The following is a 17538-nucleotide window of genomic DNA, read 5'->3' as shown; positions in this document are numbered from 1 at the left end:
AGGTTGATAATTCTCCTGTATCTCTCAATGACTTTTGATACTATTGGCCATGGTATTTCCTTAGACCAGCTGAAAGCACTATTTTGCAATGGTATCACTGATAGGATTCAAAAGATTATGTTGAGAAGTCCTCTTCTTCCCCATTCCATTGATAGGAGTTGCCTTATTCACTGCTGCTAAGCTCAATACAGTACTCTACTTTTTTACTACCTATATATGAGGATATTTGGATCTTGTTTGGAGATCTGGAATTGATGTCGTTATGCTTGAGGGTATCCAAATGCATTTTTCCTTTTTCTTAGACCCAGATGTGGTGGTTAACTTTCTGAAACGATATTTGAAGTCATTCACCAGTTGTAGGAGGACAAACCGCCTACAACTGGCAAACCTTCAATCAAGCCAAATTCAAGAGGAGTTTCAGAGGATCTCAGTTTAGGTAACAGTTTTACTCTGCAGCATTATATCTGCCTAATGGGAGTTGCTTGTGGATTTGCTTATACAGTCGACCCTTCTTATACACTGATTTTTTTATACACAGATTCAAGCATATACAGCTTGAAAATGTTCCAAAAAAAGGATAATTTTCAAATATCAAACCTTGATTTTCCATTTTTATAAGGGACACCATTTTGCTATGTCATTATATTTAATGGGACTTGAGCATACATGGATTTTGTTATACACGGGGGATCTTGTAACCAAACTCCAGTGTATAATAAGGGTCCACTGTACTTCTGAAGGCTCAGGTGCCTGGCAAATGTGACAACAGCAACATTTGTAGAGAAATAATGGGCTGGCCACAGCTATCCATATCTTGTGAGGTATGTTCCTTATACAGTTGGCCCTTCTTATACACTGATTTTTTATACATGAATTCAAGCATACATGGTTTGAAAATGTTAAAAAAAGTATAAATTTCAAATATCAAACCTTGATTTTCCATTTTTTATAAGGGACATCATTTTGCTATGTTATATTTACTGGGACTTGAGCGTACACGGATTTTGTTATACACAGGGGATCTTGGAACCAAGCCCCAGTGTATAACAGGAGTCGACTGTAGTTCTATAATATGTTGTCTGTGAGGCTGCATTTAAAAACAGTCCAAAAGGTGGTTTCTGTGCAGTTAAACAGGGATGTCATCAGGAAACACACCTTACAGTTTTCTATTCTATTGTGAGCCTAATCACAATACTAGGCCTCCATAAATCTCCTTGCATCTTGCTATGATATGGGGTCCAGTCTTTGGTTTCTAGACCCTTCACCATTTTAGTCGCCCACCTTTGGACACGCTCCAGTTTTTCAATGCCCTTCAAATACGTCATTGAGGAGGGAGCAAGCTTGTTTTCTGTTGCTCCAGAGAACAGGACCAGGAACAATGGATCCAAGCTGCAGGAAAAGAGACTCCACCTCAACATTAGGAGGAACTTCCTGACAGTAAGGGCTGTTCGACAGTGGAACACACTCCCTCAGAGGGTGATAGAGTCTCCCTCCTTGGAGGTCTTCAAACGGAGGCTGGATGGCCATCTGTCGGGGATGCTTTGATCTGGATTTCCTGCATGGCAGGGTTGGACTGGATGGCCCTTGCGGTCTCTTACAACTCTGTGATTCTATGATTCTAATCCTGGATAAGCTAGTTGCACTGAGTGGCGCCATCAGAGAGGGTGAAACCAGGCAGCAGCAACTCATCCCAAAGCCCCTCCCCAGAAAGAAAGGAGGGAACTGTTCTTGGCGTGCCACTCCCCTATGGGGGGTTGGCAGTGAAGATGGGGGTGAAGCCATGGATCTTTATGTCTGCTCCTGAGTCTTACAGCCTCCCCCTCCTGATCTGTTTGATTTTTTTCTGCTATTGGGTTCTGGGGGTGCGCAAGCTATTTGCTGTGGCCTCCTTTTTCTTGAGGATGGAGATTTTTTGTAATTAAAAAACTGTTTTTACTGAGGGCAGCATCCTGTCTTTGCTTTCCCAGCCAGGAGATTGGGGGTGGCAGAAAGCAGGGTTCCCTGGGATGAGACCCTTTTTTCATCTGCCATCCCCTACCAGGAGGTGCATGGGGATGATGCCATGATTTACTGCACTGCGTGATACCACCCCTCGTGATGTCACTGGATCCCAGCCCTGGAGGTCTCAAATTATTTCAGTTTTTGAACAGCCAACAAACAGCAGGCACTCTTTCTAAGCGACTGGAAGTTTCTTGCTGCTTCTTACTTTCTTCATATTTATTTATTTATTTTATTTCTTCAAAATAAAGTTGAAAGCAGCCTTTTTTAAAAAAACATTCTGCTCTTGCTCCCCACCCCCATCCCACAAATCAAGGGAGAATTGGGGATAGGTGACAACCACAAATTATGGTTTATTTGAAGGACCTTATCTCTCTTAATGAGCCCATTAGAGCTCTAAGATTGTCTGGATAAGCCCTTCTCTCTCTCCCACCACACAGGGCCAGGACAGACTGGCAGCATCAGCCAGCTTTAAGCTGGCTTGGGGGTGTGGAGTTTACACGTGCCACTTCCCCAAGTCGCACAGAAGTTGCGCCAGCGATTACACACCCTGGTGGTGCAGTGGTTAAATGACTGTACTGCAGCCACTCACAAACCATAATGCTGCGAGTTCAATCCCAGCCGGGGCGCTCACACTCGACTCAGGCTTGCATCCTTCCAAGGTCACTAAAATGAGTACCCAGATTGTTGGGGGAAATTAACTTACAGTGTAAACTGCTTAGGGAGTGCTTAAGTGCACTGATAAGCAGTATAGAAATGTACTTGCTAATGCTTGCCATTGCTATAATTAGAATAAATGCATTTTTTAAAAAAAAAATTAATTGTGCTTATGAACGACAGTTATTTGAATGTAGAAAAGTAAGCTAGTTACCAGACAAAAAGTTGCCAAACCTTTTTGATCATACCTCTTTGTAAAAAACAAAACAAAACCCCAAACACTTTAGTAGGTGGCAAGCATGTTCTTATCTTACAACTCAGAATCAGTTCTTCTGGTAAGCCATTGTTTATGTTACAGGGTAAATTGTTATCTCAACATTTCTTATCCTAATTGCATCAAAGAGACTTTCTCTTGACCTACGGGAAGAGTAGTTTGGTGTCAACAGTGCAATTGAAATGAGTGTAGGAGATGTCTCCAAGTATATATATTTTGAATTCTGCCTTATTTAATTTTTATGCCCACATTTAATCAATTATGTGCTGTTTTGTTTTGCCTTTTGACTCCTCTGTCTTGTTAACAATGTTAAAACAAGACAGGATCTTGCAACAATTTGGCCATGCAGTGAGTTTGCCAATTATAAAGATGAAGGCAGGGCTGCTGAAAGTGGGAAAAGAACAATCAACAGTTTGAGCAGCAATTATCTGACCGTTTTGTGTGTGATAAAACAGAGTGGATCACCTAAATTGTGGCCAAAAGAAGATAAGTCACTTCTCAAGTTGGATTTCATTGTAATAGATATGGCAAAAACGTTCATTCACATATATTCTGGGCTGCACACCTATTTAATTATCCCTCAGCCTTAAAATCCCTGTGTTAGAGATTTTTGAGAGATTTAGTATGTGCATGAGACATAGCCAGTGTTTATGAACTTACTAAATCTGTAAAGATCCCAAACTGTTTCTAGTTCTTGCTATTTTTAATTTGATACCTCAAAGCAAACTTCCTACCTGTGCTCCAAGTTCTTAGAAATTGTTACTGAGCACTTATCTAAAAGTATTGAGTTGTACTCAATATACTGTTTCTTCTGTTTGTTTTTTTAAAGATGGTCTTCCACTTGTAGTTGCATGTTTTAATAGCTGTTGAAAAAGCATCAGTGAAACACCTAATACAATTAGAGCTACCAACGGGCCGAAACAGATTGCCCTGAAGGGGTGGCTTGAAGTTGCTCCTTCCAAAAATGGATTGGGGCCACGGCAACCACATGCTGCGGCCCCAATCTGCCTTCAACCCAGCCAGAAAAGGAGCAGCAAAGAACCATTCCTTTTCTGGCCAGCAAAAAGCCACCTTTGCTGCCCACACCGTGGCCAGAGGCCAGCTTCATGATACTCCAGTGGTGTGCAGCGTGTAAATGCCACACCCCCAGAGCTCCTGGAAGCCGGCCCATGTCTGATCAGGCTTCCAGGAGGCTTCAGACCATGTGTCGTCAAAATGCTGCACTCGGAAACCACCGGGAAGCATGCTTTTTTCCCCTGTCTATTCTGGCTGAATACCTATTTTTCACTTTTTCTCTAATTTAGAGTGAAAAATAATTAGATGGTGTTAGAACTAATTGCACTGCATGTTCCACTGGTGCTTCTGCAATAGCTAGTGAAACCTAGAAAAACAAGACAAAGGCTAGCTCTTGTAATTTTTCTGTATCTACTATGTTGGATACAATGTGAGTTTTATTGTACATATTTCTTTCACTATGTGTTATTGGCAGCTGAGCAACAGAGTGGATAAGGAAGAATTTGCAGAATTGCCCAAATCCTCAGGTCTGACAAAATTGCTCAGATCCGCTCCGATGTGGATGTTCTAGTTGATTATCAGTTTTTGCAATCTGAGTATATGGATGGAAATATTGAATTTGTAAAGCCATCATATGCATATTGGACTCAGGCCCTGCCTGGCTCATAAGGCTGCTAAAGGGGGACTGGCTAAGTGAGTTAGAGGAGTGATGAATGCTTTTCTATTATGAGATAGGATTCAGGATTGCCTTTAAAAAGGCTGTAGTAAGGCCTTTATTGAAGAATCCCTCTGGCATCCCCATATACAAGATGGTTACTGGCAGTCTCTCTGTCCATTTGAGGGCAGGGTTCTGAAGTGCATAGTGACCTCACACCTCCAGGGAAGACAGATGAGCTCAATCCATTTCAATCAAGCTTGGTTATGAGATGAAAATGGCTTTGAGAACTTTGGTTGATGATTTATACCAGGTGCAGGACAAAGAGAGTCTGCCCTTCTTGAGTCTGCTGGACCTCTCAGTCAGTTTTGATATTACCAACCGTGGTGTCCTTTTGGACCACATTTCTGAGATGAGACTTGTGTAGAGTGTTCTACAATGGCTCTGACCTTCTTGTAAGAGCAAACATAGCAGGTGGTGCTGTTGGATTCCTGCTTGAAAGCATGACCATTAGCTGGGGGGATCCTTCAGGTTTCGGTTCTGTCCCACATGCTATTTAAAATATACACGACAAAAGTTCCCGTAGTTTGGAGGCTTAATGTCACCTATATGTCAGTGACACACAACTCTTTTATCTCCTTTCATATTTCAAGACCATTTTAACAGCTGTCAGTAGCAGACTGGATGAGGGTGAACAAATTGAAATGTTTCAAACAAGATAGAGATGCTTCTAGTTAGTCAAATGGGGGATGCAGCCTCTGCTGGATGGGATTATACTCCCTCTAAAGATTCAACTTCACATCTTTAGTGTACTCCTGAATTCAGGCCTGAGTTTGAATAACTAGGTATAGCAGTAGCCAGAAATGCAAAATAGTGCATCAGCTCTGCTTTTCCTGGAGTTGTCTGAGCTTTCTGAAGCACTTTGATTACATCCTATTTTGATTTATTATAATACAATCTATTAGGGCTGCATTTGAATACTATTCTGAAACTTCAGTGGTTTCAAATTTCTTTGCCTAAAATGCTGTCCAGGGCTGGTTATAGGTACAGAATGAGTCTCCCTTATCAAAAATGCTTAGGACTAGAAGTGTTTGGATTTTGAATCTTTTTGGATTTTGGACTACCTGTATTTGTGTATACATACATGATGAGATGTATTGGAGATAGGGTCCAAGTCTAAACACCAAATTAATTTATGTTGTTTATATACTTATACATATAGTTTGAAGGGAATTTTATATATATTTTTTAAAAAATTGTGCATGAAACAAACATTTTTGTACATCGAACTATAGGAAAGCAAAGATGTCACTACCTCAGCCACACGTGAAAAAGTTTTGGATTTTGGAATATTTTGGATTTTGAAATTCTGGGTAAGGGGGGCTCATCCTATAACTCATAACTCTCTTGTTTTGTTTCGCTAGTTCCTAATCTAATTCTGGGCAAAATTCAAAGTGCTAGTTGCAATCTATAAAACACTGTATGGATTAGGTCTAGCCTATTTGAAAGATTAAGTTTTTAGATTCTTGGAGGAGGATGTCTTTCATGTGATCCCATCTCCGTCACAGGCAGGTTGGTGAGAAGACATAAGTGCATTCTCAATGGCTTATTTCAGGGTATGAAATAACAGTGGGCCTTGGGTATGTGCAGAGGTGTGAGTCCAGGATCGCCCATGGATATCAAAATCTGTGGATGCTGATGTCTTGTTATATAAAGTGGCATAGTAAAATGGTGACCCTTATGTAAAATGACAATGTGTGGATGATTGAATCTGTAGATGTAGATTCCATGGATGTAGAGTACTGACTACCTTCTTTGGAAGGTTAGGCTGGCCCTTTCTTGTTCTCCTTCTGCCATCAGGCTTTTGCAATTAACTGGTTGCTGCAGAAGAAACTTTTAATGAGAGTGTTGCCCTTTTATCCTCGTTGGCCCAGAACAGACGGCCCAGAAGGAGTGACCAGAGCCCTCTCTGGTCCTGATCGGGCTGGGCCAATGGTGACTGCATGGCCACAGTCCCAAGCCATGCCAGCCAGGAGTCGCTCTAAATCGACTTCTTTTTAAGCTGGCTTTTTCTGGCTTTCCATGGCCTCTGCACAGCTTCCAGTTGCTTTGTGGGCATGCGTCTTCTAAAAGCCACGCCCTCCAAATGGCCAGAAGCTGCCTTATTTGACCCATGTGTTTCGGGCTATAATTGCATTTTAAATGCTTTAAAACTGTTTTAACACTTTTAAAAAATTGTATTGTTCATTTAATGGTTCGTAAACTTTTTTACTATTATTTTTAGCTGCATTTCCCCCCCATTTATTTTGTCAGCCATCTTGAGACCTATATTGGGAGAAAGCAGTGATATAAATAAATATATTAAATAAATAAATCTGAAAGAGCCCATGAAAGCTTAACGCTCTTAAAAGGATTGTGCAAACTGAGACAGAAAAATATTGACATTTCACATAAACAAGTTTGAGCTACTGAACACTGGCAGGGTGTAGGGATTTACAGCCCTGGTGGTGCAGTGCTTAAATGCCAGTACTGTACCGCAGCCACTCATTCACAGCCACAAGGTTGTGAGTTTGATTCCAGCCAGGGGCTCCAGGGTCGACTCAGCCTGGCATCCTTCCAAAGTCGCTAACATGAGTACCCAACTTGTTGGGGACAGTTAGCTTACTGCGTAGAGACTGCTTAGTTTAGTATGAAGCAGTATGAAAATGTAGCTGCTATTGCTATTGCTATCTTGCATTTTTGGTGGATGGCATCATGAAGATGTAGCACAGTGTTCGGCTGTGATGAAAATGGCAAAATCCATATATGAAATAATTAGGACAAGAGAAAAAAAAACTGCCAGTTTCAAATTTGTTTTATGCCAATCTGTGGTGCAAGCATAATTGGAATAGTAGATGGGTTCTCACTACTGTAACCCAGAAAGGCTATTGTAGTGCTGGGAAAGGTGCCAAAAGGTAACAAAACCCCATGGTAAAAGGACTGTAGCAGCTCTCCTATGAGGAAAAGGTATGACACTTGGGGCTTGGTAACTCAGAAAAAGGGGAAAACATGATTGAAGTGTACAAAATCATGCTGTGTACTACCTAAAGTGCATTGTTAAAGTAGAGATGTTGCTACTACCTGATGTAAGAATATCAACTTGGACAGTTGTAAAGCAGGGATGGATAACTGCAGTGGGACAGGGCCCATTTTTTGCCCTGTGGTCCTCTACCAGACCTCAGCATTGCATGTTGGCATGCTGAAACATCACTTCTGGCAACTATACAGAACTGTACACCCCCTTTTTGAGTGGCGGGAGGCTCTGGGGGAGGCCACCACATTTGCAGCCATTTTTAGGTTTGTTTGGGCCAGTTTTTGAGGTGAAAAACTGTCAAGTAATCAGGAAGGATAAACAATTTTGAGCAATCTGGGAGCTTGGAGGGGCTTCAGGAGTCTTCCGGGAATGCACTTTGGGGTCCCAAGGGCCACATGCAGCTCGTGGGGAGCACTTTATCCATTCTTGTTTTACAGGGGTTAAAATAATGGTTCCCAAATGTTATTGAACTACAGCTCTCACTGTCACTGTTTATCAGCCAATTCTAAGGAGACTTCTAAGAGGTGGAGTTCAAGAGCATTCAGGGACTTCAGATTGGAAACCATTCGATAAGACTAATTTATGGCTATCAGGCTATCAGTGGTTAGCCAGTATTTCCAGTATTAGAAGTGGTGTGCCTTTGAATTTCAATTGCTATGAACATAATTGTAAAAATGCTATTGAGCTCCCATTCTGCTTATGGGTTTCTTGGAGTCATCTGATTGGACATAATGCTGGATTAGGTAAACCTTTGGTATTATTCAACCCAACTGTTCTCAGAGATGTGAGAGAAGACCAAATGTTTGTTGTCAGCACAACACTGTGACTTGATAAAACTAATGAGGCAATGATGGCCAAGAAGCAGGGAGTGGCGCCAGTTTCATATGAGTTGAGCTAATAAACCAGTTATTTAGATACAAGTTTTGAAATAATATAGCTTTAATATATTGGATAAATGTTTATAGTCATACAGTTTGCATTTTGTGTAGTTGGAACAAAAGAATTGTAAACAGGTTCAAAACAAATGTAAAGTTAACAGCTCCACATTTGTGATGAACGAAATGTAGCTAAGATATAATTATGGACACAGGTAAAAGAAAAACCCAATAAATTATAATAATTAATAAGTGAAAGTGATTGTTTCAATTTATGTTTTACTATTTTTTTCAATATAATATATATTAATGGATTCAGTATAATCAGAAATATTATATTTCCGCCATATTTTTGTATCAAATGATGTGATCAGTGGGAGAATATGGATACAAAAAGACATGAACTGTAGAAAAGTAAATATTGAAATATACTGTTGAGGATCATTGCAACAGAGATGTAGACCAGCAAATCAAGTAAAGCTCATTGTGTCTTCTTTAAATGCAAGACTGAGATAATGGTATTCCACAGACATATCATGAAATTAGAGGGGGAAAGATACTGACATGCTTTATTTATGTTTTTCTGTGGATATTATAGAGATCTGAATGTTTTCTAAAAGCAGCCACAAACTGTTTATATAATACATGTACCTATGAGGAGCTTGTAACAAAGTATCAACTATAAAATATAATTTAGTTGTAGAGAATTTATAGAAACAAAATAGAAGAAAGGAACCCAGCAAAATTGAAAGTACAGTAGAAGCAAACCAGTGGTGCCTCTTATGTACTGTGCGTTGAATGAATTCTGTAATTAATGCATTGTGCTGGGGTACTTGCTTAAATTGTGATTACAGTGCAGTCACACACACACACACACACACACACACACACACACACACATATATATATATATATATGTATATTATGTTTGTTATATTTCATTGAATTCAGTGGTGCTTACGCCCAGGAAACTATGTAGGACTGCACCCTTGACCTTCCTAAAGGCTTTCATTTAGAAGGTGCAATAATTATTTTACATGCACTAAAGTCAGCCTGTCAAATATTGTGCCCCAAGTAGCCCAACAAACATAGCACGCATACTACTGCTTCCTGTTTTTTGTGTACTTCTTTTAAGTACTAATACAAACCAGTAGCTTTTCTTTACCTCTTCAAGTCATCTCTGACCTAACGCAACTCTGTCATAGGGTTTTCTTGGCAAGATTTGTCAGAGGAGGTCAGCCATTGCTTTCCCCTGAAGCTGTATTTAATTTGCCCAAGATCACCCAGAGGGTAGTTTTTTGTGGGTTTTTCAGACTACAGTATGTGGTCATGTTCCAGAAGAGTTTGTTCCTGACGTTTCCCCAGCATCTGTGGCTGGCATCATCCAGAGGTGTTTCTATGGTTGATCAGAGATTTGAACACCAATTTCTAGGAGTCAAAGTCCAGCTCTCAAACCACTACAACATACTGGTTTACTTGTGTTTTGCTGTTAACTGTCCTCTAGCCAGTTATTGGAGAGGTCTCCATTTCAACAACCTTACTCAGATCCGACAAATCCAGGGCTGTGGATTATTTGATTATCTACTCTCCTCTTTTCATACTGCCTCTCAGTCAAGCATTGTCATCTATTATAATGAGTCATGTTGTTCCATGCTATGTTTAAAGTACAGTAACCCCACTTTGGTCATTTTTGCTTCATACTTGATTTGTTCTAGTACTTATTTATTTGTCTTTTTGGCAGTCCATGGCATCTATAGAACTATCCCAAAGCACCTCATTTCAGACTAGTTGGTTTTCTTTCTGCCAGCTTTCTTCACTTCCAGCTTTCCAACCCTAAATAGAAATCAGAAATACTATCTCATGGATGATCCAGACTTTGGTATACAATTATATATCTTTACATGTGAAGATCTTATCTAGTTCGTTCATAGCTACCTTTCCAGGAGTTCCAAATCCTTTTCTAATTTTTTGACTAGCATCTCCATTTTGATTAATGACTGATCCATAGTACAGAAAGTCTTTGACTATTCTGATTTTTTTCATCATCAGCTTCCAAGTTATGAAGATCAACTTTGGTCATTATTTTTGTTTTGTTAAGGTCCAGCTGTAACCCTTTCTTTTTTTTCATTTTCTGCAGTAGTTTTCCCAAGACTTTTCATTTCTCTGAAAGTAGTATGGTATAATTTGTAGATCTTAAATTGTTCATGTTCCTTCTTCCACTTTTCACACCTCTTTCCTCATAGTCGAATCTGATTTCTATATGATATATTCTGTGTATAAATTATACAACAAGAGTGATAATATGCAACCCTGTCAGACCCCCTTCACAATTGAAAATCAGTCTGTTTTTTCATATTCTGTTCTTATAGGGGTTTCCTATGCTAAGTACAGATTACCGCAGGACGAGGAAATGGGATACTCATGTATTTTACAGCGAATAATAGATTTTACTTACATTTAATATTTGAAGTGCGTAAATTCATGAGTGTTTCCAGCTGAAGCCTTCATCATATATTGTGTCCTTTACAAAAAAATATAAGTAGGTTCAGACAGTATTGCCTTCCACTTGAAACCACCTCTATTTTCCATTGCCTCTTTTTCTTTTCTTTCACTTTCTGCCTCTGCCCCATTCACAAATCTGTTAAGATGGAAAAGACTGAATGGGAGCATATTGTTTTTGACTGATAGAGCTAGAAGCTGTTCCTCTGGAAGCATCCCATATGGATGCAAAATGGGGCATTTAATTTGCTCAGTGCTGGGAATTTATTTAAGAATTATAACATGAGACAGGTAACTGAACCAAGGTCTAAAACACACTACAGAAATAATCCAGTTTGAGGCTGCTTTAATTGCCTTGGTTCAGTGGTAGGGAATCCTGGGAATTGTGGCACCAGAGATCTCTAACACAGAAAGTTAAATGTCTCACAAAATCACAGTTCCCACAATTTCCTAGCATTGAGCCAAGACAGTTAAAGCGGTCTCAAACTGGATTATTTTTGAAGTGTGTTTTGAACCTGAGATTCCAGTGTTAAACCTCACATATTACATAATTTTCATTAGAATTAACAATCTCTTTATGAATTTAGGATATCAAAATTTTCATCTCCATTGTGCAACTGTCTGTCAAGTAGATCAATTTAGACTGCAGATTTTATTAGACAAGATATCATATTGGTGACCTGTTATTTGGTTTCTAACTCAGCTGGCTTTCTTGAGATGGATCTGTCATGAAATTTAGGGGGCGGGGATGAAATAAAAATTAAAGTAAGAAACTGGAAGGAGGATTTTAACATTGAGAAAAGTCACTCTAAGATGCACAAGATATTTTTTTCAAGATGGCATCAAGTTGTACGCGTGCATCAGTTGTGTGAGTGCACAAATGGAAACAGGTATTTCTACTGGTTGGAGGTTGATTCCTGGAGAAATAGTCTTCATTCCATACACACAAAAAGATTCCCAAGCCAAGACTATTTCCCAAGCTTTTTAGATTTGTTTTAGATGTTTCCTTCCTGATATGGCATGGCTGGGGAATCTCAGGCCAGTTACAGATGGACCTATAGTACAGACTGGGTCCGTACTAGGGTTAGAAAGGGGCGCCACTTGCTGATGCCCCTAACCCTAGTACAGACCGAGTCCGTACAAAATGGCGGCGCCTGTTCCACACGGGGGCTGCCATTTTGATGTTGCGGATGCATAGCCTCCAAACGTCACGCGGCGGAAGTGACACTGCGAGTGCGTGACTAGCACCTCGCGGCGCCACTTCTGGGGCGCAGAAAGAAGCGCCATTTCGGCGCTTTTCGGCTGCATCCGGGAACCGTGCAGTTTGACTGCTGTGGTTCATGGACGCAGCAACCGGCGGTGGCGGCAGAGCGCCCTTCTTGGGCGCTCTGTAATGCGCCTCAGTTTCCAGGGAAATATCTTTTTTAATTTGTTGTCATGTAAAATGGAGAAGCAGATTTGATAGAGTTGGTGAGAAAGAGCATATTCAAAGACATAACCGTATCAGTCTGGAAAATCAGTATGCAAAAGGACCTTTGAAACTAACTGAAAGACAGAAGTTGGTAGCATGAGCTTACATAGACTTCATCCTACATCTTCAGATTCATGTGGTCTCTGAAGAAGTAGGCTCAAATCTACAAAAACTCATGCTTACCAACTTCGATCTTTCAGTGAGTCTCAAAAATGCTGAAAGATACTTTTGCATACTGTGTACAGACATGTGAGCCACTTTAAAACGTCTCTGATTTTTCTTTAAATTATTACATCTATTTTCATTGTCTTGTTAATTACTTTAAGTAGCCCCAAGGCCCCCCCTCCCCCCATCGTAACTGGTTTCTTGTTGGTTTCTTGTTGTCAGTATATAATGACCTTTTTGGAATCTTGTGTGGGGGGGTCAAACAGACTGGAAGCTTGGCGGCTGGAGGCCACTTCAGCCCCGATTGTCCCCCGATTGGTGTGGGACCATGGTGACTGGACGCTGCTCTCCTGAGGATGCCACAGTCCAGAGTGGACCAATGGCAAGGAGCAGTTTTTCCCTGCTCCTTTTGTGGCTGGGTTTTGGCCATGTTAGCAAGCCTTGGTGCAGCTTCTGGGCAATCTTGGGGCATGCATCATCTGCATGCCACTCCTCTGGATTGGCCCAAAGGTAGCAATTTTTGCCTGCCTGTTTCAGGCCAATCTTTTCAACTATGCTTGTGTATTCTTATTTTAGGATTGGTTAAGTATGTCATTTCCCCAGAGGCTGACAGAGTGCAGGTCAAGGTGACCCATGCTTAGGTCCGCAGAAGTAATGAACTAGCAAGTCAAAACAAGGAGTCGTGTCAGGATGTAGTACAAACCAGGTTTAGGCAAGAGGCTGTCACATATAGGCCATGGCCAGTTATAGGGTTTCAGGGTGTAATAGTGGTCAAGGAAGAGGCAAGAAATGAAGCCAGAGTCTTTGTGCATCCCCTTCAAATCTCCAAAATCATGTACAGAATTTCTGTTGGAGGGTCAGCTAAGCAAGCTAGGATGAGATATACAAGATCTAGGCATTGTAAAGAAATACCTTGTTCCAGTAGTTCCTCTGAAGCTTTTAAGCAAGAACTGCTAAAACACACACACAAAGTTCAGCTGTGGTACATTGGAAACCTTTAGAAGTCGCCCATGAAGAGCCCTTTGCTCTAGCCTGCTTGTTTGAATGTGAGAGTACTGGTTCTTTAGACATCAGTGTTATTGAAAGCTGTTTTGTGTCCAGTGCAGAGGTTCTTGCTTTCTGCGGAGGATGGATCTTAATCCATCTCTGCCAAGAGCTCACACTTCTCCTGGACTACAGCTATAGGTTATTTTTGTGGTCACTAGATACTAGTGATTCTTGATGCTCTTTTAAGGAGAATCATTCAGTTGAAGTATGATATTATCAAGTCAGTTCATGTTATCAAATAGTTTTAAATGTTCAATTAACTATTTGAAATTTTAAGAGAATGCTTTACTCATTTGTATAGGCTAGTAGTGAGACTTTTAAAAAGAATTACTTTTCCCTGGGAGTTCCAGTAACCTCTAAGAGTGTGTTGCAAAATCCTCCACTTGTTCCTCTGTAAATAATGGTTTTTAAAATTATTTTCATGACATAATTTGAGCTTAAATATAAAATTTAAAAGATTTGTGCATATTGTTTTAGTAAATATAATTGGCAAATTACAAGTTAATTAGTAGCTCTTTATATAAATGTTTATACAGTGTGCCATGAACGGACGCATTCTACACGGCTTTCAGCTTATGCAGAAGCCGCATGGGGAGAATAACAATGGTGCGTGTGCCCATGGCGTGCGCGTGCTGTGCTGCCACATGCACACACCCCATTATTTCTTAAGGGGCTCAAGCATAGGTGGATTTTCCCTTATGCGAGAGTATCCGGAACAGATCCCTCACATAAGGAGAGGACCCACTGTATGTTCTTCTTTATTATATAGTAAGTAATAACAATGTTATTCTTTACCTCTTAGTGTATTAAGACATTTTTATTCAAGCAGGCTTTTGATGTATAATCATGTCACGGAGGCTGTGTGTGTTTTACTTACATTTTAAACTTTTGTATGTTTATGCATTTCATACTGTTTTTAGCTAGTTGATTTTAACTGTCTTTTAAATTTGTATTGTAAAGTTTTTAAATGGTTTTGTTTGTGAGCTGCCTTGGGTCCCTTTCTTGGAGAAAGGCAGCATAGAACAACAACCAAGAATAACAGTATTATTCTTTTCCTGTTAGTGTATTCTTGATATGACATTTGGAGCTGGTGGCCATACCAAGGCACTTATGCAAAAAGCAACAGATATTAAAATATATGCACTTGACAGAGATCCCACAGCTTATGAACTAGCTCGGCAACTTTCTGACTCTTTCCCGTGAGTATAATTCTTTTTTTTTTACTGCTGATATGTTGGTATTGCCAAAGTGTCTGCAAACATATGCATGTAGATTCTTATATGTATCTGTCTTCTCTCTTTCTCCCTCCCTCCCTCCCTCCCTCCCTCCCTCTCTCTCTCTCTCTCTCTCTTTGTGTCTAGAGATGTAAAATTTCCAGAAATTTAGAAGCCATGGGAAAATTTCCTTGTTTCCTGTTTGTTCACCCACACAATGCCTTGAAATTCTTAGAAAAATTAAAATAAATTGAAAGTCACCTTTTTTACTTTAAGATATATATATATATATATATATATATATATATATTACAAAAGAAGCTATAAAGCCTGTAAATAACAATTCAATGATAAAAAATCTTTATGGTTTTCCAGTTTGAAGAACAAGCAAAATAATTTTAAAAAATAGAACTAACCATTAATATTAATAAAACAGTAATCCTAAAGTTGCCTTCTGATCTTGGAAGTTAAGGAGGATTGGCCCTGGTTAGTACTAGGATAGGAGACTGCCAACAAAGACCAAGTGCCGTAGTAAGTATAACTCTGCCAGAAGTTGATCATAGAGTTGTGCTGGAGAATCAAGAAGTTCTATAGGAAACACTTCTCTGGCATTTGTAGGTCCTCCAGCATGATTCTATGATCAATTTCTGGCAGATGTTGACCACAGAGTTGTACTGGAGGACCTGGTAATTCCTAGGGAGGTATTATCTTGTGTAAAAAGAATAGTTTTTTTTTTATTTGTGGGTTTTCCACATTCATGGGATCCTTCACCCAGCAAATGTGAAGGGACCACTCTAGATGTTTGATCATTAAAATGGAAATTGTAAGTAAAGTGAAGGCTAGTGAAACACAGTCATTCCTGAATGCCTTTTGGAAGAAGTCTTCAAGTGGTTGACAGAAAATTCAAAGTGTTTTTGTTTGATTAAGCAAAGGCTTTCCTGACCTGCTTGTTTGATTTCATGTGTGCATATTATTAGTTTAAAAAAAGTTTGCTAAAACATACTGAACTGCTTTTTTCCTTTGTAGTAAAGGAACCTCTCCCCATACTGTTCATTTTATTTCTGCCTATGTTACCAAATTTTCTGTTAAAGAAGTAATGTCCAGAATACATTGACTTCATTAAATATATACCTGTATATAAGATATATATCTTTATCTTTTGGCTTGTGCCTTCTTCAGGTATTGAAAACAAAACACGTACATCCAAAGTGCTAGGGTTTGTTTGTTTTTTAATTAGTGTTCTTTAGTGTTCTAAACTGCCAGCTTGGATGTGGCTCGCTTTTGTTTTCAGCAACTGTAAAGGAGAGAAGCTGAAAAGTTTATATATGCCCACTACAGATGGGCTGTTTCCAGTGATAGTAGGGTTCGATACGGCGCAGCATCCATATGCACCAAGCCCGACTATTGGCTCCATTACATCACAAGGCTGTGGCCTTGTCCACATGGGGCGCAGCCTTGTGATATAAGGGCGCCCAAGTGCCCAAATGCCTCTGGGCGGAAGAAGCGTCATTGGGCTGCATCGCAGCCCTTATGACGGTGCAAGAAAGGAGCCGCCAAGAGCGGTACCTTTTAGACAGCGCGTGCATGCAGAGCTACAGCATGCAGAGTCGTCTGTCTGTACTGCCCCATAATTTATTTAATAAATTAACTGCATATTTTTGGAAGCCTGGACAAACTTGGCAGAAGTGCTATTTGTTTCTTTTTAGATCACGTACACATACTCATATGTATATGTATGTGTATATACAGTGTCATTTTAAGAGCAGCATTATATGCACCACCTTATACAGTATATATTGCAAGTAAATACTGAATATGTCTTAAGTATTTCCTTCACCTCACAACCATTTATATTTCAGCTAATTAATCATACTGGAATTGAAGTCGAAGGCTTTCATGGCTGGCATCCATAGTTTTTTGTGGATTTTTTGGGCTATGTGGCCATGTTCTAGAAGAGTTTATTCCTGATGTTTCTCCTATATCTGTGGCTGGCATCTTCAGAGAAATATTGGATTTTCTATTCATTGTCCTGTTTAATTTGACATAATAGGGTAACAAGACTGCAGTTAAATAAATAAACTGTGGTTTTATAAAAGTATTTGTGGTACAATATTAGACAAAAGAAAATGCCCAGGAGGTGGGTACCAGGCTAGTTCATTGGAGCAAAAACAATAAAAAGTCTTCACCAACCAATTTGCTATTGCATAAAGTTTTGTGAAATACAGCCCATTTCATCATGTATGTGAAGAAAAAATTGATTCAAATGTTTATAACTTTAATTGAGATGCCATTGTTATAGATTAAATCTAACTACAAATCTAACTGTTTAGATTTTACACTTACTATAGTAGTAAGTCTTGGCAGGAATCAAGTACAAAAGAGTCTGACTCTCTAGAATGAGAATAGCTGGAAATCTTGTGGGAGATTTCTCTTCTATTGGTCGGTTGGAGCATGGGAGGAAAACCGCCTTCTTTCCTCTATGTCTCCCAAAGGCCCTCCCGGTGTCCTGTTTTTATATATTTTTTATTCTTCTTCATGCTGCTCCACTTTTCTGGTTGTTAAATTTTCAAGAGCTTTGGGTGAGAGGGACACCTTA

General features: G+C 39.7%; 1 protein-coding gene across 4 annotated transcripts in view; it reads left to right on the top strand.

Moving 5' to 3' along the window:
- The window catches only part of METTL15 (methyltransferase like 15), a 149467-nt gene that overhangs the window by 64441 nt on the left and 67488 nt on the right, over positions 1-17538 (top strand). For all 4 annotated transcript variants that reach the window (XM_042474558.1, XM_042474644.1, XM_042474472.1 and 1 more), the window contains one exon: positions 14791-14927. In XM_042474558.1, coding sequence (XP_042330492.1) covers positions 14791-14927 — 137 coding nt within the window. The remainder of the gene's footprint in view (positions 1-14790; positions 14928-17538) is intronic.

Source organism: Sceloporus undulatus, chromosome 1 (assembly GCF_019175285.1).
Source record: "Sceloporus undulatus isolate JIND9_A2432 ecotype Alabama chromosome 1, SceUnd_v1.1, whole genome shotgun sequence".
Classification (NCBI taxonomy): domain Eukaryota; kingdom Metazoa; phylum Chordata; class Lepidosauria; order Squamata; family Phrynosomatidae; genus Sceloporus; species Sceloporus undulatus.
The sequence above is the reverse complement of the archived record's forward strand: the minus strand, read 5'-3'. Positions and strand labels throughout refer to the sequence as shown.